Source organism: Larimichthys crocea, chromosome XXIV, assembly GCF_000972845.2.
Source record: "Larimichthys crocea isolate SSNF chromosome XXIV, L_crocea_2.0, whole genome shotgun sequence".
In the NCBI taxonomy this organism is placed as follows: Eukaryota; Metazoa; Chordata; class Actinopteri; family Sciaenidae; genus Larimichthys; species Larimichthys crocea.
Genome location: NC_040034.1, coordinates 3,997,915 through 4,021,043, shown reverse-complemented (window position 1 = coordinate 4,021,043; position 23,129 = coordinate 3,997,915). Strand labels below are relative to the sequence as shown.

The window sequence follows — 23,129 nt, the reverse complement described above, 5'->3', positions numbered from 1 at the left end:
TACAAGTCTGTCAACTGGGCTTCATGTTGGGTTTGTGTTTGCTTCATTTTGAACAGAAATTACCGCTTTACCGTGCACCACGTTTTGGTTATGTATGACTGAGTTGCATAACAACCTGGAGTCAGTCACTGTGCCGGATAATAAAAGAATAAACAAGCTCTGCAGCAGGAGCTCTGATAGACAGACTGACAGCTCCAAACACAACAGAAATCCACCTGGGGCAAGTTGGTGGGAAGGTTGGTGGGGTATTTTCTGTCACAATATTCTGAGAGGAAGAATATAAACCCTGGTGGTAGACAGCCAAAGAATATATGCACAAACGCAATCTATGAACACATGTTACCCAGAAAAGCCGAGGTGAGAATGTGTCACTAATATTGAATTCACTGCAGTCGTTAAGGCCCGACACAGAGGAAGACGGTGACATTTCAAAAATATGCACGTAAAAATGTCTTCCTGGGTTATTTTAACGGACGGACACATCAGACAGTGAGCAGCTTTGTTCGGCTGATTATCCCGGTGCGGTTGTCTCTGCAGAGCAGAGTTCAGACCTGATGCACCGTATCTGGATGAAGCAGAACTCCATCTGCAGTGAAGCGGAGATGAGGCTGGAGCGCTCCGGCCAACAATAGATGACAATAGACTGTGGGATGATTTCCCGTCTGCTGTTGCTGTTTGATTGACGGGAAGAAAAACCTCCGAGCTGTCTGGGTCACCTGAAATCTGGACGACTGACAGGCATGAATGCATCTAATTTGCATGCATAATTTTCTCACAGCGAGTGTAATATTTTGTCCAAATAACATGACTGTGTGTTATTTCAGTGTAGTGCTGAGCCTATCAGCGGTGTCGGTGCATTTAAATGAGGAATAAGAGCATCAAGATGTCTCTTTACTCCAGGGCTGCCCGTGGGTACAAGGTGACACGACGTATACCGTGGGTGGTGAGTCTGTCTGTGTGCAGAGTGCTGGGACTGTGACACTCCTCTACAGAAGAAATGCAGCATAATACAGCCGAGCAAACCAGAGCTTATTTACTGCATGTAAGTAAGCTTTGTGACGTAACATGATCCAAACATCACATGTAATTAATTCACATAACATATCATATCTTAAACTACCATGACAGAACAGAACAGTTTAATTCAGGAGCAAACACTCAGTGACAGTATGGAGGGAAACCTTCCTTCATGGAGGCAGAAACCTCGAGAAGAACCCAGCAACCATCGCGTGTTTGGGTCGGGGATTCAATTTTATTGTTAAGGAGGAGCACTGAACCCATGATGCAGACCACAGACATGTTTGGACAATTTATTTACAAGAAGTGACAAGAAAAAACTCACCAGGTGAGGTCCAGGAGGAAATTTCAAGGATATAGAGTGAAGGCTGGAGAAGAGGCTGAGCATGGCCGGATGCTGGAGAAGAGGCTGACAAACCAGCATCAGGCCAGACAAGGCATCCAAAAAAACAAAAGACAAAAGATGCTTTGTGATTGAATGAATAATAACCAAACATTTATTACAACATGTATAGATTTGTGAATGAAAAGAATTCACAGTAAATACCTAAGTGACGTCTGGAGATAACATGCTGATCATTTGCTTCACACAATACAACAACATTATCAAATTATCTCAATTACATTTCCTCGCTCTGACAATAAGTGTGTTATAGCAGAATAACTGAACATTCAACACAGTCTAAGCTCTTGGACACACACACACACACACACACACAGCGTTCAGCTTTCCTTTTATGCAACACTAAACTGAAGCCTGTGTTCAGAAGCAGCCATTTTGTGACGGAGCTTTAGCAGCACGATGGAAACCTGTTGGCAAAACTTGTCGTACCGTGCTGTCATCAAAAAGAAAAGAGTGAACAGAAACAGAGAACGAAGCGCAGAAATGAAATGAAAGGAAAACTAGATGAATGAATGTGACACCCAGCAGAAAACAACGCCAGACGTCATGGATTTCAACGGACACGCAGCAGATTTCTACCTCAGTTACCTGGAGGAACAAGTCAGGTCTGAACTGGGAGACAGCACGGCAAAGATCACCCAAACCACTCAGGGGAGGGTCTGCATCGACCTCCAGGAAGACCTGCTGGAAGAGTTTCTCAATGAGCTGCATGCACCCAAAGGTATCACTAAGAACTGGAGCCAGGAGAGAAAGGACATGCGTAGAGAGATGCATGGTCTGAAGGCCCAGCTGAAAGAGGCTCAGGCCAAATGTGACCTGGTATCAGAGGAGAACGCTGACGATGGAGCCGTTGTTCACGATGGCATCATCTGGACCGGAAATGTTCCATGATGATCTCCTCTCTGCATTTCCTCGGCTGTGGTGGTGCAGCAGATGTCTGACCTGGTTTAACATATCACATTTGTTATTACACATACTTCATTTAACTTCCATCTCCTGCAAAAGGTGAAGACAGAGCCTCCACCAACAATGGCACCAGAAACAAGTGTGACACACATCACCCTCCAGAGGACGGAAACGGCAGGACAGCCCCTGACATCATGTTGCACTTCATGTTGGCACTTTGACCTGACCTGACAGAGTGCAGGTGGAACAACTGAGGCTTTATTTTATGTTCGTATGCAGCTCGCTGTACAACAGATCAGTGCTGACTGAAACATGACGGGGTCAAATCTTTGCAGTCATGTAATCTGAGAGGAAAAACCTCACGAGGGGTCAGTAAACATGATTTAGTGTGACGGTAGGTGACCTGTCGTGTTCTAAAACTGACCTACACTCACAAATAAAGGTCTGAGTATAAGAAAAACTGTTGAAGTTCTTCTGAATTTAGTGTAAATAGTTTTTCAAGCTGCAAAATATGAGAATGTGAAATAAAATATTCAAAGGTCCATGTTGAAGCATCATTTGTCACCAAACACACCGGCTATAGGATCTTTCACTTTTCTGGGCGGCCGCTGTAATTTCTGTTTCGTGCTCGTAAGGAGAGGCGAGGTGGTTGCAATCAGTAACTACAGCGCTAGAAGTATTGAGTAAATTACTTTATTACTTTATACTAAAAGTAATTCAGTAAACTTATTTATTACAAGTTAGCCAACAGGTTCAACACGTGTTATTTATCAAAACTCTTCAGAGTGTATTTACATTACACTACTGAAAGTAACTAAGTACATTTACTCCAGTAACATAAACAAACACTACACTGTAGTGAAGTCTGTTTATACTCCTGCTTCTCTACTTGTCACAGGGAAATATTGTATATTTTACTCCTTTTATCTAAGAGTTACTATTTTACAGGTTTTACATCAAATGTGTGATAAGCTTACAAAGTACTCCATTACTCCGTTACTCCTTCACAAGTAAACTGTGTAACTGTGTTTGTCACGTTTCAGATGAGATGTTACAATAATTATAAACTCCACTTTCTGTCAGCACCTCTAAATTAATCAACCTGTTCATTTATGGGCTCACGACCTTGAAGCAGGAGTTTACGGGCGGCCCTTGAATGCAGCAGCAGCATCGCATACTTGAACGCCACATTCCTCCAGGTGTGTGTGTGTGTGTGTGTGTGTGTGTGTGTGTGTGTGTGTGTGTGTGTGTGTGTGTGTTGAACAGTTCAAACTGTTCAAACTGTTTAAACTGTGCCCTCGGCCTGGTTAATCATTAACTCATCCCTGAGTTCATCCCGGCAGCAGGAAGCTGAGCTCGGTGCCGGATCAGGACGAGCTGCTCCGGCTGGTTTTCACCTGTCCAGGTGTTCCTCTTCCTCCTCTTTCAGGGGATTTCACCTGCTCACGGTAAAAGTTTCCGTTTTAATTCAGACCTGTTCGTCAGGAACGTCAGAGAAAGTGAAAGCAAAGTGGAGGTGATATAACAGGAAGGAGAACTGGCACCGTCCCACTTTGTACCTGAGCAGGTAAGGAGACACCTGTCCTCTGTCCTCTGTCCTTCTTTAACTCTGTGGACGGTTTGTGTGTGTTTGCTGGATATTGGCTTCAATCTCAGTCAGTGCTGGTTGTTCATTAACATGACGGTGTGTGTGGTTACAGCAGATTATCATGTGACTATGTGTAAATGTTTTAATATAATGTTATAATAATATAATCTAATGTATTATAATATATAAGGTAACAGTGTGTGTGTGTTATAGCCTGTAGACTGTGTTGGATCATGACTTTGTACTATAGAAAAATACATTACTTTAACAATCTGTCAAAAATCCATGTAAATGTATGATTATATGTGTAATGGTTACCTCAGTATTATTATTTAATATTATTATTATTTCTTTATTTAGTTTAACGTCGACTCTTAGAAAGTGAAAGCATGTTTCTCATGAATATGCAAACAGGATGAAATAAAAACAACTCTTAAATGTTCTTTAATATTCATGCAGCTGCCTGGAGAGACTCCATTTGTTTTTAATGGTTGCTTTATTTCAAATAAAGAGGCTTAATTAAGACTGCATGCTAAATGAAATGCCATGGTAGTAATGAGTGTAGTACAGAGTGTGCAGGACGTAGGCACCTGGGAAGATAAGATAAAAACTGAAGTCTGACTCTGATAAGCTCGCTGTTCGATTATTTACTACTTCTACTGAATCCAACTCTTTGAATTTATTTTATGGGTGTTTAACTGTAAAACCTCTGGCCTGCACAGGTGTAGGTGCAGCTGCTCTTTGATTCTGTGCTGCAGGATAGTGAAAGTAAAGGTGCGCTGCTCGTTCACTTTCACTTCTTTTACTGACCCTGTTTACTTTGACTGAACTGGTCAAACAGGAGCTCGAGCATCAACAAAGAAATCAGATCCTAAAATAAAACTGAAATGTATCTACGAGATATCACGAGGCCGGAGTACGTGACAGACTGCAATACAAATACAAAGTGTATCAAGGACCGGAGTTACATTTAAAAAAAAACTAAATATCTACAAGAAGTTCAGCCAAATATGACACAAAAAATACCAAAAATATTTCCACATTTCAAACAGATTTTTGGGGAAATGTTTGTTGACTCTTAGTTGTTTGAAGACGAAGAGCTGGAATAAGTTTAATCATATTACCAGAACATTTCATCTTAAGTCGCGCTCACCCTCGGGTCCAATCAGCACGTTAGTAAGTTATGACAAAAGATGAGTGATCAACAGTGCAGGGATGCTGGAGCACACTCTAAATGTGATATTCATGTTTTTATATTCATGTTTCACCACAGCAGACAGCAAACTTTAAGAAGTCTGTGTGTGAACACAGCTCCACACTCAACAACAGAACAGACTTCCTCCAGTTTTCTAACTCCTGAAGCAGAATAGACTTTCAGACCGGGCCCACGGCTCAGGAGCCATTCAGGCCCTGCAGCAGTGATCAGGCTAGTGTATGTACCTGAGACACAGCCCAGGGAGAATATGTCTGAGCATTGCTCTCTGCAGAGTGTTTAGGTTTTTCTCTCTGAGCACATGAAGGGGGGTTACCAGCTCAGAGGACACTGAAGACAGAAAACTGACCTTAAACTGTAAAAGTGACGGGGACTTTCCTGCTGGAAAGTTACCCATGAGTCCTGGAGGTGGTCATGTTGCAACATCTTCACTTTCCCACATCGTTCATAACATTATTTCAGCGTGCTGAAAGAAGCTGCACGGCAGCCTGTGATGTTATCAGTAAACAAACGCGCCCCTCCTCTTTCTGCTGGCTGTAAACAGATTGAGCAGAACAAACCTTAACCACAGCGTCTCAGAGTGCACACGCACACTTCTCTGCTTGATTCAACCTTTTCCATTTGATGTGGATTCACAGCTGGATGTGAGATGACGGACAAGCCGACCGAACACTCAGACAAGGACAGCGTGTCCCTCAAGAGCAATGGGAGGACGCCGACCAACGGAGCCACGAAGCAGACGCTGGGCATGATCCAGACGCTCAGGAAGAGCATCCGACGAGCGGCGGAGAAGAGCCCGCTGTCACCCGGGGGAAAGGGGTCAAAGGTCACGCCTAAAACGAAGACGCCCGGCGATGATTCGAGCTCACAGCCGCCTCCGTCACCCAGTGAGTACCGCCATGGCTGTCAGGCTGGGAAATGGGATTTGTAGGCAGGTACAGTGAGACGACCTCTCAAGGTCAGAGGAGGAAAGACGAGATGTCTCTGTGCCGGCTTATCTGGACGGGAAAAAAGCTGACATGACGTGTTACCTGTTTTATTTCAACCTGCGTCTTCTTTCCAAGAACACCCACCAAATGTGGACTTGTTCCAGTCGGATGTGAGTGATGATGTGTGGAGGCCGACAGAGCAATGTGGTGTGAATGTAGAGCAAAGACAGGCAGATATTCCAGTTTAGAAAAGGCCAATCAGCATTACACTAAAAACAAACTCCAGATTTTTATTTATGTTGAACTTCAGTGTAAAATGAAGTCCAGAGGGACTCTTCACATTCTGCAGGCAGGAGATAAAATCATTGTGCATGAAGGACGAGTTCCTGTTTACAATCTTGTGTGGTTGACAAAGTGTTAATCTGACAGAACAAACTGTTTGAAGTCTATATGTACATTTATAGAGCAGATGATTGATCGAGAAATGATCATTGTTTGATGTTTAAGACGTGTGGAGCACTGACGTCATGTGTTCAAGCAGGAGAGATAACAGCAAAGTAAACAGGAGTCATATGGAATCACCTCATCTGGGATTTCCCCCTGGAAATTTGTCCAGTGGACTCGTTAAATATGTGGTTTTTCCTGTGTGAGGTAGAGCCACTGTTTGTTTTTCCCCAAGCGCTGACCTCTGGTAATCAGTGCAAAAGGGTCAAAACCTGCAGTTCCTCTAACGTCCACCTGAGGCTGGCTCCAGAAGTGAGTCAGTCTCCATAAGTCCTCATGTCCAAATGTCCAACTTCACAGCAGAAATAAACATGTTTACAGCCTGGTACAAAAAACAGTTTTGGTCTCTGTAGCTAATTTCCCCGTTCATGACAACTGTACTGAGGGTGAATTTATATACAACTCACCTGTTCACATTATATTAAGGCTTAAAGTTATGCAGGGTTAAGAGCGTTGGATGCTTTGACTGACTGATCCAGATCCACGACTTTGTCCAAAAGAGATGGAAGAGAGGAGTGTGGCTGGAGGGGAGACTGCAGTTAGTCTTCACAGCCCTCAGCGAAGAGCTGATAGGCGTTGGGTGTAGGACGGTTCTGGTTGAGGTGTTCCAGGTTCTGCAGGTAGGATCGGAAGTCTCTCTCCGTGTAGATCTGCGATGAACTAAAGCTCCACATCGTCTTGTTTTAAGAGCTGTTAACAAAGTTCAGGAGTGAAGCGACGCAGAGAGGCTCATCATCTAAATTTAAATTTAGGCTGGACGACTGTCAGTCATAACTCGATTTATTTTTTCTTTCAGTAAAAAACGATCTTGTCTTAAACTGCAAGACAGCAAAAAATAAACAGTGATAAAAATATTTGGAACGTTTGTGCAGCTTTAATTGAAGTTACAGTGCAAGTCATTTTCATTTAGAGGAAGTCCTCTGGGTTTTTCATTGTCTCTGTCAGCAGAAATGAAACTCTGCTGCCACGCTCACTCTTATAATCTGGAGCTGAGCCAAACTAACCTATCTGTTTTCAACCTGACTTAATATTTGCATTCCTCAGTCGGTTTAGTTGTAGGTCAAAATAAGGACAGATCCTGCTGAGTCATGCACCCGCGTAAACACACATCTCAACCTTAAGAAATGAAAGCATATCAAATTCAAGCCCTTAGACTGATTTCTTTTCTTACTGACATGGAAAAGAGAGATGTGATTGTGAAACAAGGAGTTCACTGTTTGCCTCTCTGTCAGGTCTGAGCTCCGGCTCTCCTTCGACCTCTCCTCTGAAGAACATCAGAGGCTTTTTCCAGAAAAAAGAGGAAGACGACGCCGACGTTCCTTCACAGAAAAGTGAAGGTCTAAAACGCTCCAAGACAGGTAAAGCATCATCCCTGGCTGCTAATATTGAAGTTTTCTAGATGTTTTGAATTGTGGACATTAATCTGCTGCCATAACGTCTCCGCTCCTCAGATCCCAATATCGGCGCCACCCTCTTGCAAAGAGGAGCAGACATCCGTCGAAGCCTGAGATTCGGAACGAAGAAGGACAAGGATAAAAATGGCAAACAGGAGTCGCTCATTCCCGTCGCCGAACACGTACTGGAGGAGAAGGAGGAGGAAAAAGAGGAAGAGGAGGTGGTGTTGGAGGAGGTTGAGGAGGCGTACACGCTGCCAGAAATGCCACACACACCACTGTCAGGTAGGATTCCCACAGAGCTCCTGTTACTGTAACATGCATGTAGTGTTTAGCACTCCAGTTTCCATAAGCAATCATCATCGGGGTCACAGGGGGCTAAAGTTCAGTTAGTTCAATCAGGGCAGGAACCAAAGAACCCGGAGAGAACCCACGCAGACACGGGAGAACATGCAAACTCCACACGTTAGGTCTCGAGCTGGCTCACTGTGTCTGGCTGCTGTCTGGCTGCTGAGCGTGACAGTGAACCAAAACAGTCAGAGCCAGACAATGAGCTGAGCGGAGCTGCAGATTCAGCTGATAACTCCATTGTGTAGATTCGCCTCCACCAGCAACACGTCTGATATCATCTTTGTTTTCATGCCGACACGGAGAGATGTGGCTGGCTGGGGAGAGGAAGAAGAAGAAATCCAGGTGGAGGTTTGGCAAAGGTGATGTGAGGCGTGAGGGCCGGCTGACAGGTTCGTGTAACTCAAGTGAACCAGCTTCATACAATGAAGCGTGCAGCACAGACCGACTGTGATCCAGTGAGGACGGGACAGTTTGTCCAGAGCACGTGTGGACAGGTGTGATTGATTCATGTCAGACAGGTGTGATTGATTCATGTCAGACAGGTGTGATTGGTTCATGTCAGACAGGTGTGCTGATTGTTGATGTGCAGAGGGAGCACACAAACAGACACAGAGGTAATGAATAGAGAAGAGAAACTTTATTGATCCCTCAAGGAAAAATAGTTTTTCACTAAAATGCTTACATGCATGTTACCTGAAATACTACCACACACACACACACACACACACACACACACACACACACACACTGGCACCTTTCCAGCTACCAGTCCACAGTCCAGCATCCATACTTTGGTCCATACTGGACTTGACCCGGCCACCCGTTTTGGCCAAATTCCTACAGACTGAGCAACTGCTGACAGACACAGAGACAGACTCAGACACAGACACAGAGACAGAGACAGAGACAGAGACAGACACAGAGACAGACACAGAGACAAACACAGAGACAGACACAGAGACAGACTCAGACATATAGACTGACACAGACACAGAGACAAACACAGAGACAAACACAGAGACAGACACAGAGACAGACACAGAGACAAACACAGAGTCAGACACAGAGACAGACTCAGACATATAGACTGACACAGATACAGAGACAGAGACAGACACAGATACAGAGACAGATACAGAGACAGATACAGAGACAGACACAGAGACAGAGACAGAGACAGCGACAGAGACAGGAAGAGGTAAACAAGGTGAAAGTACAAAAGTCCACCTTAATCATAAAGCAGACATTAGTTTTAAGGTCACATGATCATCACTGATCCTCTGTTTAGTTTATAGATCACGTTTGTCCTCGTGAGAATTTTAAACTATTGATTTATTTCTGTAAAGCGGCCACGACCCTCGGGGTCAATGATTTGATTCTCATTTGCATAATTTGCATTAGTCGTCGTTGTTGTCTTCTTCCTTGTTTTGTGGTTTAGACACATTTACAGCAGCGAGCTACGTTCACAAACAACATCCTGTCTCTCTCAACTCTTCTTTATCTGTTGTGACAACACGAGCAGGCACAGACCTGAATCCTGACCCTGACATGCAGAGCTTTAGTTTGTGTGAACACACTGACGCTGTCGCTTCAGCTGCTGAACTGAAGACACACATTCATCCATGTTACGGGAATTTTAAAGAAAAACCCTTAAATAAGGAGGATCGGATTCAAAACATCAAAGTTTAAGTTGAATTTATTGTTCTTGTACAAGAGGAGCGTTTCACAGTGCAACACACTAAAGAGGTTACAGAGAAAAAGGCTCCATGAGGAGCTCTGACAGTTGGTTCTTATACATTTTCCTGAAGATGGGCTGTCTTAACCCCTGCAAATTGTTAACAGTTGAATAGCCAGTATGTCCCTAGTCTAGATGTCACCTCTCTGACCTGTCCCTGACTCATTCTGTTCTGAAATCCCTCTGTTGATACATTAACCTGAACTTTACCTCACCCTGCCAGCCTCAGGAAAACAGCAATAAAGGGAAGTGTCCTAAGGACAAGTAATAAATAACAAACATCGTATAAGTTAAAACATCTAACTAGCCGTGTAACCCTGATTTTTATGACAATCCAGAGTCAGTCTGTGGTTCATTTCATCTCTGTGCTGTCTGAAAGAGTCTGAAGAGATTTTATGTCCTGACCCAGTGATGCAGATCAACAACCTGATCCAGATGGAGGTCCTGGAGGAGGCTCACCTGAACCTGCTCGCCCTGCGGCTGGAGTTCAACCAGGAGCGGGAAAAGTGCGAGGAGGACTCCCCCATGGAGCTCGCCAAGAAAGAGAAAGACCTCAACATCCTCTACGGAAACCTGAGGGAGAAAATCCACATCATAGTGCGAGACTCCAATTCTCTTCCCTCCAGAAACAAAGCGCTGCTGGTTCACGTGGCCCGTATTATCCAGGAGGAGGAGAGGAGAGCCGAGGAACCCGGCGGACTTCAGAGCAGCTGGAGGGAGGTCTGGAGGGAGGCGGTGGCCGAGGGTGTGCAGGTGAAGGTGGAGAAGGTTCACCTGGAGCCGAGGGAGCAGAACGCCTCCTGGTTGGCGGTTCACCTGGGCCTGCTGGGTAAGACCATCGTGGAGGACTTGGAGAACGTGAAGAAGGCGCTGCGCTCGTCGTACCCTCCCAGCTTTAAAGTCTTCAGCGCCTACGTGAAGAGTTACCACACAGTCGTCGGGCAGCACCTGAAGAAGCTGGAGCGGCAGGTGACGGAGCTCAAAGATCTGTACACTCTGCTGAACTGGATCATCAACAGCTACAAGAGGTCAGTGAACGCAGGCAGGAGGCAAATCAGCATCATCAGTGTGAATATAGATACGAATCATATGAATGAGGCACACATACAGTTTATTTGAAACATAACAAAAACACTGTCCTGCTGCCCCAAATACTCACTAGAGACCAAACGTGGATTCATCCGCCACTGGAAATAGTCCCCAACAAATGCTAAAATACTATTTTATGAACGTACTGGAGACCTGATGCATCCATTGGAACCAGTACCAGGAATATGCATCATGTGGGAACAACATAAACAAAAATAATAAAGCAAAGCTTAAAACCAGGTTTGAATGGGGGGGTCTTTAGCTCAGTTGGTAGAGAAGCCGCCCCACATACAAAGGCTCAGTTCTCCCCGTGGCGGCCCAGGGTTCGAATCCGACCTGTGGCTTTCTCCTGCATGTCATTCCCATGTTCCTGACACTCTCCAGCTGTCTCTGAAAAAAAAGCATGAAAATATCTTTAAAACTAGATTTGAACACACAACGTCCTCAAAATGACCCAATAATACAGACCCACCTTAGAAACATGTGACATCCTGGTCACATGATTGACTCCCCAAAGCAATGTTTGGTGTCAAACTTGTCGGAAAAACCCAAAACAAGTCTTAAGACCAGTTTACAGACAGCGATGTTTAAAAAGTACCTGACACCACGTCAAGCAGCAGTGCTGAGGGTGAATCAGGCCACACCAAACTGAAAAACTGCTCAGAACAACATTCAGACCAAAAATAAACAGCTGATCCGATAAAAAAAACAAAAAACGAGGCGCTCTCTGGAGGTCAAAATGGAAAATTTGAAATCAGGTCGTGTCCACATTTCTCACAGATCCTTAAAAAGAGTTCTTGATGCAGTGTATCACACACACACACACACACACACTGCAGCTGACTGAGTTATTTAGTATATCACCAAAACATTTGAAACATCTCAAATGTCCCAAAGTTCTGCTGAAGTCTGTGGACCGTCTGTGACCTGCAGGCTTCATTTCCCTCGACATGAAGCGACACGTCTTCAACATTCTTTCGTGCTCGCAGACCACAGGACTGTAAAATGTTGTTAAATGTGTCACGTTTCACCACGACAGTGAGAAGATCATGGGAAGTCAGTCTCTGCAGCCGGAAATGAGGGATGAGAGCATGGATCTGCAGCTGGAGGACGACTTCCTGAAGCAGCTGAAAGACAAGTACTGCTGCAGAGTGAAGGTGAGCAGCTCGCAGGGCCGGACCCTTCAGTGCTTCATGCTGGGAGGAAAATGTTTACCCTTATGCCCGGTCGTGCCGCTTTCACTTCAGAACATCAGTAAAATCAGGTCTGACTCAACATGACGGGCCTCCCAGTCTGCACAGTAAAACGCTTTCAGATGAACCAGTACACGGCAGCACGCCTCGGGTTCAGTCAACCCAAAAGGTCACATTGGTGACACATGGTCACCCAGCTGTCGATCCAGCCCCTCTGGCTACCTGTAGCAGCCCACATTTAATTCAAATCCCTAATGCTGACTACAGAGTAGTCTCTGGTTGCATATGTTCTTCAGCGTGAACCTCCACCTCACTCTGTGTTCATGTCTGCAGGTGGACATGAGATCTTCTCTGGATAAACTCATTGAACTTGAAAATGAGGAAATTTGGAAGGACAGCAAGACTCCAGAGAAGGAGGAGGACCTTCTCATCTCCCAGATTCACATGGACATCTGGACGGTACGACACTACAGTGACTTTTACACGATCAAACAGTGTGTGAGATGTTTTATTTTGATTTCATGTGGTCGAAATGAAGGGGACATTCAAATCCAGCTGCGTCCAGTCAGTGATCTTTAATGGCTTTTATTTCCTGCCCACCGTGGTACAATGCAGCCGTGTGTCCACATGGAGGCAGCACAGAGCTTCATGTTGCTGCTGCTGTGTTTTCTCTCTGCAGAAGGTGAAAGGAAACACGTCAAACTCTGGACGAATCGATGCACAGCTGGAGCAAAAAGTGATCTCCTGCTGCCTCGAAGAACTGAAACAGTTCCCCAAGAGGTACGTTAACTCAAACACTCCTAAAAATAAAGGTTTGAGTTAGAACCTAAAGTGGCTCTTCATGGTGATGCCATAGGAGAACCTTGTTTGGTTCTGCAAGGAACCTTTTACCTTTGATTTCCAGAGAAACAGCTGCTGGTCAACGTAAAGAACGAGTCATTTGTTTTTTCTATTATTAAACATAAAAATGTTCCTCAAAGGCACCATCTGCAGCTGTTGCTTGAAGAACTTTATTTGTTGTTGGCATTCAGCTTCCCAAAAAAAGGTTCAGTTCAGAAGTATACTGTGTACAAATACTTATTAATACACTGTGTGAGTACAAATACTAAATGTTAGAATCATTGCTTTCTTTTAAGGTCGTCCAAAACAAAAAACCTTTAGAGGAACTTCTGAAGAAAAAATGGAAACGCACAGATTACATCACAACAGTACAAAAAAGTGTTTTCCCTTTTTTTATTTTGAAATAAGTTTTCAGTTTTTCCTCAGAGCCTCACGATAAAATGTATTTATTAATACTTTATTAATAATAATCTCAAAGAGAGAGAGACAAAGATATAAACATCATTTATCGGAGTATTTTTACAATGTGCTGCATATTTCTGACTTTATTTTTAGCTTTGCTCGTGGTGTGACGGTGATGTTGGTTTGTTGTTTGACCACTTTGGTCAGCCTCTGTGCTACAATAACAATGGACCGAGCCTCAGTCAGAACATTGGTCAGAACTTTCTCCTTTCCTGTTCTTAAAGGTCCAGCGTGTAGTTGTGACTGACGCGAAAGGTCCAATGTGCAGTCTGTGTTTTGTTAATTATATACAATTAATTTATTAGTGGAGGGGTCAGAGGTCACAAGAATAAACTATTCCTCTCAGACTTCTTTAAATTTACACAATTTTGTGAACACAAAGCCGCTATAAAACACAATAAAAGCAAAATATGTGTTATCAGTGCAGAAGTAAAAGAGTGTGTGTGTGTGTGTGTGTGTGTGTGTGTGTGTGTGTGAGGGGGAATCCACTGACGGAAAAACAAACCAAAACAAACACACACTGCAATAACCGCACTGTTGTGTGACTTCCCTGTTGACTAATGTTAGAATATTTCTTTGGCTGATTTATGAAACTTTTCTGAAGCATGCAACATCGCTGTCGATACAGTTCCACATTTAAAAAAGGCCTCAGATGTTCGTGTGTCCACTCTCTAGAGTCATTTAAACCTTTACCTTTGCAGCAGGAAACATGCAAACACACACAGAGTACAGATTTATTTACTGTTGTTACAGATGACTTATGTGTCATATTTACTTTATAAACTACAATCACAGAAGTATAGAGACATGACTGATGTTGGACGGGGCAGGTCAGGCCAGTCGGGTCTTTCACAACAAACTGGAGCTGAAGTCACATGATGTCGAAACAGAAAAGGTCGTTCCTCAAAATATAAAGTAAAGTTGGAAGAACGTAAAATATAAGTGAATGCTGCAGCATTGAGATTTATCTTGAGTGGAACTCAGCGCATGTTTTTGGCTTTATTATGTTGTTGAGCTATAACACGGAGCGTCTCTCCTTAAACCCGGAGCTGTAAACTATTGTGTAAGATGTCTTAGTATGCAGACACGTGTCCACATACTTTTGGCCATGTATTGTATGCGTGAAAACTTTTTACTAATTAACAAACAGCTTTATTTTTCTGAAGTTATTCGTCAGTTTTCTTTGATTAGAGGACATAATTGTAGAGTACACGTATAAACATTTACAGGTAGTGACACAGTGATGATTATCAGCAGCTCCACGCTGCTTTGTAGCCTCCTTTAGCTTGTTGTTTTGGTTTTAGCACTCGTTATTATGATAATAATGAACTCATTCATTATAAAAATACTCAGAACTGTTGAAATCTTCAGGTAAAAGGCGGTCAAAGGTCAAAGGTCAAATGTCAGAAGACTAAGTAAATTCTTTTTACACTTATTTAAAATCACAAACTTTGGGGAACAAAATGCTGCAATAAAACACAATAAAAGCCAAATCTATTTTATTGATACAGAAGTAAAAGTACTAGACCTGCACAAACAATGTCCAGCATATTACCATGCAACATAATATATTTGGTTCAGTTTCTAATCAAAGATTTTAATTGTTTAAGTATATTTTTGTCTTTTTTCGCAAATGTTGTTTTTCTGTCTGCACATTGCCGGCTTGCTCTTGTTATGTTCGTCCACCCCTGAAAGCTTCTCTGTAGTTTCCCTGGAAGTGTTGATGATGAAGCTGATTTTCGCTGCATGTTTGTGAATGTGAAATCGAAATTTAAACAGGAAGTTGCATTTAGAGGGGGGATTTTAGATCCCCTCGTCTGACAGAGTGAATCCACCTCTCTCTCTCTCTCTCACTGACGTTTCCTCTTTCCTCTGCAGATTCGAGGCGGAGTTCAAGCGTCACTGCGATGCACACTCCCTTCGGACGGAGTATCAGATAACCTATATCAACAGCTTCAACGCTTTACAGTAAGTCATGTGACTTCCTGAAACTGCCTATGAGAGGCTGCGATAAACCAAGTGTGCGCTCTGTAGAGCCAGCAAGCTGCCTCCAAAAATAAATCTGTCACCAGACTGAATTCAGCCGGGACAGTTAACAGACCCAGTGAAACACTGTGCATGCAAAGCCCAAGCAGAATAAAAGGAAACATCAGGTTTGGGGATTTATCTTCAAAATAAAAGTAGTTTAAACTGCAGCTCCCTGTCTTCTCTGTGGTGAGAAACTTTGTGCTTTAATTATTATATTAATTACTCATTAAACCATGCAGCACAGATTCAGCTGCATGTAGCGACATTTCAAAAGTCTAGCATGGCTTGTTGGACTGGGAGACTCCCAGCTCTCGTCCCAACAGGACTGCATTCTTCATAGCTTGCTTGGCGTCGTTTAGGGAGACTGTTTCTTTAACATGCACAGAAGAACACCCACACAAAAATGAGGTCATTCATTTAAAGGGGTAACCGTGCCAGCCAACAAGAGAGAGGCAGAATGCCACTCCGCCCCATGTGACTTCGGGGAATCGAGGCTGTGAGGGAGAAGTGCTGCTGCGTTCGAGGTGAAACATGAAGCTCTAAAACCGGCTGCCTCTGTCTGTCACAACAAAAGCAGATGTGTGGCTTGTGGCGGAGCGTTTAAGGACATCCGCAGAAGGCGTTTAGGGATCTGTGGTTCACTTCAGTTACAAACCGAAGCTCTGGGTCTCAGTCATGTCCATGACAAACTTACATTTGAGGGAAATGTGCACAGGAATATGTTGTAACGTGACCACGAACTCAAATCTGACAGGGACTATTGTCTCGTCCCAGATATCAGACCAACACTGAATCAGTGTTGATGATCAACAATGAAATATGACATTGATGATGCACCCTGAAATAATAAAAGTTATTTCAATGATGAAAAATAGACCAAGGCAGACATAAAATCAATCGCTGTTTTATCACTGAACAAACATTGAAATAACATTAATTAAATCAATCCCCAGATAGTAGACCAACCTTAATCATTAATGTTATCTCAACATTGTTGCCATCTCTGTCTCTGCTAATAAAGACAGACTGTGTGTATCCTGAGGGAAATGTGCAGCAGTGGCAGTTGAAAGCAGGAAAGAGAGCAAATATGAAATACGTCCATCCATTTTCTGGAACCCTCTTCGGGGTCGTCGGGGCTGAATTAGCGACAGTTCGTCAGTTCTGTGAGAAAGAGACAAAACAAATAGAGCGGAAAAGGCTGGAACCACCTCAGCAGTGTTATAAAGACATGAAACACAATGCCTTATGTAATTCAACACAAGAATATAAAGCATATAAATGATATGTATAAGGAGCACAGTTTGATTTCACTGCATTTCAAAGGCACTGACATCCTGAGCGATCACTCAGATTCTCCTTTGTTGCCGGTCCTTAGCAGATATTTTCTGCGAATGAGAACAAATGGGTCACACTGAAAACTCCTCTTCAGTCTTGGAAGCTCATCAGCTGTTGTCTGATTACTGGGACAGCAGCCAAGTTTCTGCTCTTTCCATGTACCGAGGGAAATTCCAGATATCCTGTCCAAGACTTCCTCTGCAGACTGATTAGCAACTCGAAACACGAGAATATTTGCATCTGAACACATATAAAACCTAATAAAAAGCTAAATCGCGTGTCTCTCCTCTAATGCTCTCCCCATGGACAATCAAAGCCCACTCCATCTGTTCAGCATCTGTTCATAGGGAGTGAAACATCTCCACTGATAAAGAAAATATTCCAATGACCCTTTGAACTGAAGCTAATACATAGTTTGGTGAAGACAGTCATGCTCACCGGAGGATGAATTGTAATAAGTTTAGTAATCCTCTGATGTTTGTTGTGTCCAAATACCTGCAAAACTTTCCCGGCAGCCTCTGGTGGACTTTGTCTGTAGCGGCTATTTGAGGCGAGCTGCAGAACATTTGAAGTCCCCACGGTAAAATGTCTTCACAGCAGGAATAAACATGTTCACAGCCTGGTGCGCTGTCATTTGAAATGTGTTTTCGACACAGTACGAGCAGAAAAACCTGTAGCCACATACAAGCCCAGACTAGCCCAGTCATGGGATGATTCAAACAGGCAGTGTACAATAAGTTAAACCATGATTTGACAGAAGAATGGCAGGAAGTTAGGAGGGATGACATGCAGCAAGTTGCCACAAGTCAGGATTGAACCCTGGGCCGCTGCAACAAGGCCCTGACTGTTGAGGTGCAGCACTGTCGCCACACGGCTGACACGAGGTTTGAACCTCGGCCGGTTCTTTCTGTGTGGAGTTTGTATGTTCTCCTCCCACAGACCAAAGACCTTAACGAGTCAACTGGTGACTCTAAATTGACCATATGTGTGGAAGATGAATGCATGCATTGTTTGCCGTTGAATTAAACAGTATAGTACTTTGTTACATTCCTCACGTTCTGCAAAGCTGCTCAGAGTTTAGTCCCCAGAGCAGAGTCTGTCCTTACTGAAATGCTTTACTGAAGTCAAATATCACATTGTAGCTTCAGTCCGTGTTTTTTTTCTCCTGCAGGGAGCACATGGAGGGGTACCAGGACTCCTGTCCGAATGAGGTGGAAGGCTTCAGGAAGGAGGTGAAGTGGCTGATCGTGAGGCTCCTGCAGGACCTGGAAGACCAGTTCAAAGAAGATGTCAAGGTACAGCAACGGTGGATGAAAGGGGTTCCAGTTCCCTCACTCAGAAAGGAGACGTTTTCTTTTGTGGTTTCTAAAAGGGGAATTGAAATAGGGACGCTCCTTTCCTGAACATCTATGTTGGACGTTAGACAAGTGGAGTGATGATCTCTCAGTAAGATGTCCAACCCAAAAAAAAAACAGCATCATGTGATGGAAATGAGCGCTGGCACCGCCTGGCATCGCTGATCTGTGAATAAAGCACGAGCTCGCAGATTCGTCTGATTCGCCGGCTAGAAAGACTGGACCACGGCCGCGGTTAGATAAAACCAACGCCGACTACTTCCAGGAAAACAGGATGCACACAGCAGTTTCTGTTTATGTCCACTGATCCACTCTGACCTTATCTTCATTAGACTACTTCCACCTGTAAGTCTGAGCAGCGGCCGTCAAACTAACTCAAGTGGTCCAGATTTACAGTGATAGTTTCCTGCGCCAACAATAGAGACAACTAAATCCTACACACTGGACCTTTAATTTAATCCTGCTGCACGTATGAGAGTCACATAAAAGCACCGATGACCTCTCTCAAATCTATGGAGACTGAAACAGTAAGAGCGTCACATATTAAGTGTTTTCACTGCTGTTTTGCAGCCGTTTCTCCGGAGGATGATGACGAGGAAGTGGCTCACCAACGACGACGACTTTCAGATGCTTCACAATCGGACGAAGCAGCTTTCCCTGCACTGCTCCCAAATGAGGCCTCCACACGTCCAGGTGAGGAGGCGGCGGAGGAAACAGGCTGGAAAAATCCCATCAGTGGGAATTTCACATTTCAGTACTTTCACTTCATTACTGTGTTGACTTTACCAGCCACATCATAATTACAGGAAAGGCACCCACCTCCTAAATCATTATAGGTGGCACTTCCCAGCTTGTGCTGAAGGCTTACTGGCATTTGTCCCATCCTGATTAGACAAATCCCACACACTACACAAAAGCTTTGACAGACGGCTTAAACAAGTAATCTTTGGGTTGTGATTTTAGGGCTTAAATTGGTTTAATGAGGAGAAAAAAAATCTGAATTTCAGCTAAATGTATTTTAAGATTTAGGAGGTCAGGAGGTGCCGTCGATGATTTACTGAAAATTCCAGTAAATCATCGAAGGCTCCATTGTTTCAGCCGGATGCAGCAAATGCAGAAAGCAGCATGCTTGAATGAATAGGTGGAAGTTGAGGTGTTAACTTAGGTGACACAGTGGCTGCTGGTCACGTGACACAACGTCCATCCTGTTATTCAGTAACATCACTCACTCCGTGGATTTTAAGTATTTAGGCTCAACAGTCCAGAGCAATGGAGAGTGTGGAAAAGAGGTGAAGAAGCGTGCGCAGGCAGAAAAGTGTCAGGTGTGATGTGTGATAGAAGAGTTTCAGCTAAAATGAAAGGAAAGGTGAGAGCAGCGATGTTGTTCAGGTCTAGAGACACTGAGGAAAAGACAGGAGGCAGAGCTGGAGGTAGCAGAGATGAAGTTAGACACATGTTAGAGGTTTTAGAGATAAAGTCAGAGAGGCCAGACTGAGACGGACATGTCCAGAGGAGAGATAGTGAATATATTGGTAGAAGGATGCTGAGTTTTGAAGAGGAAGACCAAAGAGGAGGTTTATGGATGCAGCGAAAGGACATGAAGGTAGCTGGTGTGAGAGAAGAGGATGCAGAAGACAGGGTTAGATGGAGGCAACTGATTCACTGTGGCGACCCCTGAAGGGAAAAGCCCAAAGGAGAAGAAGAAGACTCACTCTGTGTGTGTGTGTGTGTGTGTGTGTGTGTGTGTGTGTGTGTGTGTGTGTGTGTGTGTGTGTGCGTGTGTGTGTGTGTGTGTGTTTCACGGCAACAGGAGCTTGCAAGCAAACTGCACTACCACGTGGTGAGGGAATACGTCGGGCAGCTGATGAAGAATAACTACTCGTGCAAAAACCGGAAACACGAGATGGCAGCTGCAAAGATCCGCAAACAGTGGAATCAGCTCAGAGATTTGTTTGAAGACATGGTAATAAAGACTTCATTCCCCCAACGACAACAGCAGACAGCAGGTTTTGTGTTAGCCTGCAAGAAAAACGATAATTTCTATCACATAAAATGAACCTGAAGAGGCTCAATGGATGCTTTAATGCTGCGTACAATAACACAATGAAGTTTCAAGACTTCTTTAACTTGATAAGCTTATAAAATAAAATACAGTGTTAGAAATTAAAGCAGTGTTTCTCAACCCTTTTTGTCCCCCCTGAAGATAATCAGTATCTAGTTGATCTTTCACATATATATGACTTCATTCTCATAATTTTGTCAGAAATCTCCATTCATTCACTTAAATACACACGTTTTATTCATTTCTATTTAAAGGCTGCAGGTTTGTTCTTGTATCATTCATGATCTGACTTATAGAACGTTTTATTCCTAAAAATATTCCACAAAGAAAGCAAAGAAGAAGTGAAATTGTCCCGTGTTTCTGCTCCTCCACCTCTCCCTCCAGCCTCTCTTACACAATTTGTTGAGAAACAGTGTTTTAGTCATTTAATAAAGTCATGGTCACAGGATGATATTTGGTTTCTCCTCCTGTCGTTGAAGTCGACTCACGAGTGGCTTCACCCTGTGGGAGACGACCTGAGTGACATCATCACACAGAAAAACAAGGCGGACATAAAGAACCACCTGCAGCCCATCGTGGAGCATTACCCAGACTTCAGGTGAGCGCCTCGCCCATCCAAAACGTTTTATATGATTGAACCTGTTTTAACAGAAGCAGCAACTCTTCTTAAAGAAATCCAAGAAAAGTGCATTAATCTTTCCACTGGCACTCAAGTCCTGGAAACAGACGGCAAGTTTCTGCCAGATCGATCGGTATTTGACGTGAGCTGGAGGTCACGAATGTTTGATTGACGATCAGATGGATTTCTGATGTTTTTTGTTGGCTGTCAGCACATCTGATTTTGATATGACTGGAGAAATATTTAACATGTTGTGCCTGAAGCTGTAGCTCCATCGGTGGCTCCATAGTTTCATTCTTCTGCTTACGTCCTGTCCATGACAGAGATTCAACAAGTAATCCTGCCTTTCTCTCTTCAACATTGTTAATAATGAAACCATCCTGTTGAAATTAACTTTATTAGAATTGGGCATCAACCAGGGCTTCTGTAAATATCAACTATTAACCAGAAGCAAATACATGGAGTAAAAAGTAACTTTTCACTCTGGGATTTAGTGGATTTGAAGTATAGAGGGGCACAAAACGGAAATACTCAAGTAAAGTATCTCAAGCACGACTTACTTTACTACTACTAATACTTTACTTGAGTATGACCACAGCCTGGGGAGCATGTTGAGTCAGTTAAGGCCTGATTTTTCTGAACAGTCTTTGATAGTGGACGAGAAACAAAGTCTTCCCAACTGAGTGACTCCAAATCAACTAATCCTTAACTACTGAAAATAAGTCAAAGAAAGCCAGTAAGCTTCTTGACAGGAACAACCTTATTTCATGGACAACTCCAGTACCACTCAGGTCATGTTTCCTCCATCAGAGTCTCATTGAGAAACTCTGAACAGTCTTCAACAGTGGAGAAGAAACAAAGTCTTCCCACCAGTTTCCTGCTCTGAAGGAAACATCTGAACTCTTCATCGTGGGCAGCGAGACCAAACTCTTTAGAAACACATTTCTCAAGTCAACAACTAAAGAAATGATCCCTGAAAGTATAGTCTTGGTTTGTTTGGGATGTTTCTCACAGTCTTCTGTCTGGACACGAGAACTTTAATCATGGTGACCTCCTGAGGATCAGAGTCACTCCTCCTACGATCAGTGCATAATCACAGACATCAACACTCTCATATGTTGTGTCTGACAGTCTACTTTCTGTTTTATCAAGTGTCTCTCACTGAGAAAAGTTTCTAAAAGTTTCATCTTTATGGAACTTAAGGACATTTTCCAGGAAAGTTTTTTGTGCGTTATGAGACATCTGTTTGTGCACTTTCATAAAAGTGAAACAAAATCCAAGTTGTGTATAAGTGGCTGTCTACACGTGCTCAGTTGTATGACGTGGTCACAACAAGGCTCGTTGCAGATCACAGGGTAGGAATGTGCATCAGGGAACATGAAAGCAGGAAATCTGAAGGACAATACAAGCTGAAGTGTGTGAATTATCAATGTGTTCACAATAATTAAGATTTTGTGGGTTTTTATCACTTTTTTCCATCACAGCTCACTGACTAAAATGTACTTAAGGTAGCACTACCTCTAGGTTCAACACATTCACTCCACTACAAAACTATCTGCTCACAATAAGTCAATTGTAGGAGGAATATCCAGCTGATCCTCAGGAGGTCACCATGATTAAAGTTCTCGTCTCCAGACAGAAGACTCTGAGAAACATCCCAAACAAACCAAGACTATACTTTCAGGGATCATTTCTTTAGTTGTTGACTTGAGAAATGTGTTTCTAAAGAGTTTGGTCTCGCTGCCCACGATGAAGAGTTCAGATGTTTCCTTCAGAGCAGGAAACTGGTGGGAAGACTTTGTTTCTTCTCCACTGTTGAAGACTGTTCAGAGTTTCTCAATGAGACTCTGATGGAGGAAACATGATCTGAGTGGTGTTTCATGCTCAAAGATAAATTGGGTTTGGTGTGTTTTTCGAGTGAATTAATGAACATCACTGTTAATAAACTGTGTTTACAGACAGTGATACATCAACTTAGTGAGTGTTACTTTTAGGACCAGTTTCTTTGTAAGACAAAGTCCTTCAGAGAATCAGAGTTAAGATATCAGTCTGTTTGTTAAAGGGTGTAACTTCAAGTTTGGGAAATGATCAGCTCGTCATCAAGCT

The 23,129-nt window shown here is 43.4% G+C and overlaps 1 protein-coding gene and 2 non-coding genes across 4 annotated transcripts in view; 2 read left to right on the top strand and 1 right to left on the bottom strand.

Annotated features, from left to right (window-relative positions):
* Positions 1 to 3,589: 3,589 nt before the first annotated feature.
* exoc3l4 (exocyst complex component 3-like 4) overlaps positions 3,590 to 23,129 on the top strand; it is a 27,505-nt gene continuing 7,965 nt past the window's right edge. Inside the window, exons 1-13 of one of the 2 annotated variants that reach the window (XM_019277834.2) lie at positions 3,590 to 3,893; positions 5,766 to 6,014; positions 7,793 to 7,918; positions 8,012 to 8,239; positions 10,450 to 11,068; positions 12,169 to 12,286; positions 12,656 to 12,781; positions 13,002 to 13,102; positions 15,503 to 15,592; positions 18,159 to 18,282; positions 18,913 to 19,035; positions 20,153 to 20,305; positions 20,884 to 21,002. In XM_019277834.2, coding sequence (XP_019133379.2) covers positions 5,777 to 6,014; positions 7,793 to 7,918; positions 8,012 to 8,239; positions 10,450 to 11,068; positions 12,169 to 12,286; positions 12,656 to 12,781; positions 13,002 to 13,102; positions 15,503 to 15,592; positions 18,159 to 18,282; positions 18,913 to 19,035; positions 20,153 to 20,305; positions 20,884 to 21,002 — 2,165 coding nt within the window. In that variant the 5' untranslated portion in view covers positions 3,590 to 3,893; positions 5,766 to 5,776. Of the gene's footprint in view, positions 3,894 to 5,677; positions 6,015 to 7,792; positions 7,919 to 8,011; positions 8,240 to 10,449; positions 11,069 to 12,168; positions 12,287 to 12,655; positions 12,782 to 13,001; positions 13,103 to 15,502; positions 15,593 to 18,158; positions 18,283 to 18,912; positions 19,036 to 20,152; positions 20,306 to 20,883; positions 21,003 to 23,129 lie in introns of those variants that run through there. The other variant, XM_027275279.1, reaches the window with a different exon arrangement.
* On the bottom strand, positions 21,806 to 22,012 carry LOC113744640 (small nucleolar RNA U3). The gene has a single exon (XR_003461699.1). It is a non-coding gene; the product is annotated as a small nucleolar RNA U3 (small nucleolar RNA).
* LOC113744653 (small nucleolar RNA U3) lies at positions 22,692 to 22,898 on the top strand. The gene has a single exon (XR_003461710.1). It is a non-coding gene; the product is annotated as a small nucleolar RNA U3 (small nucleolar RNA).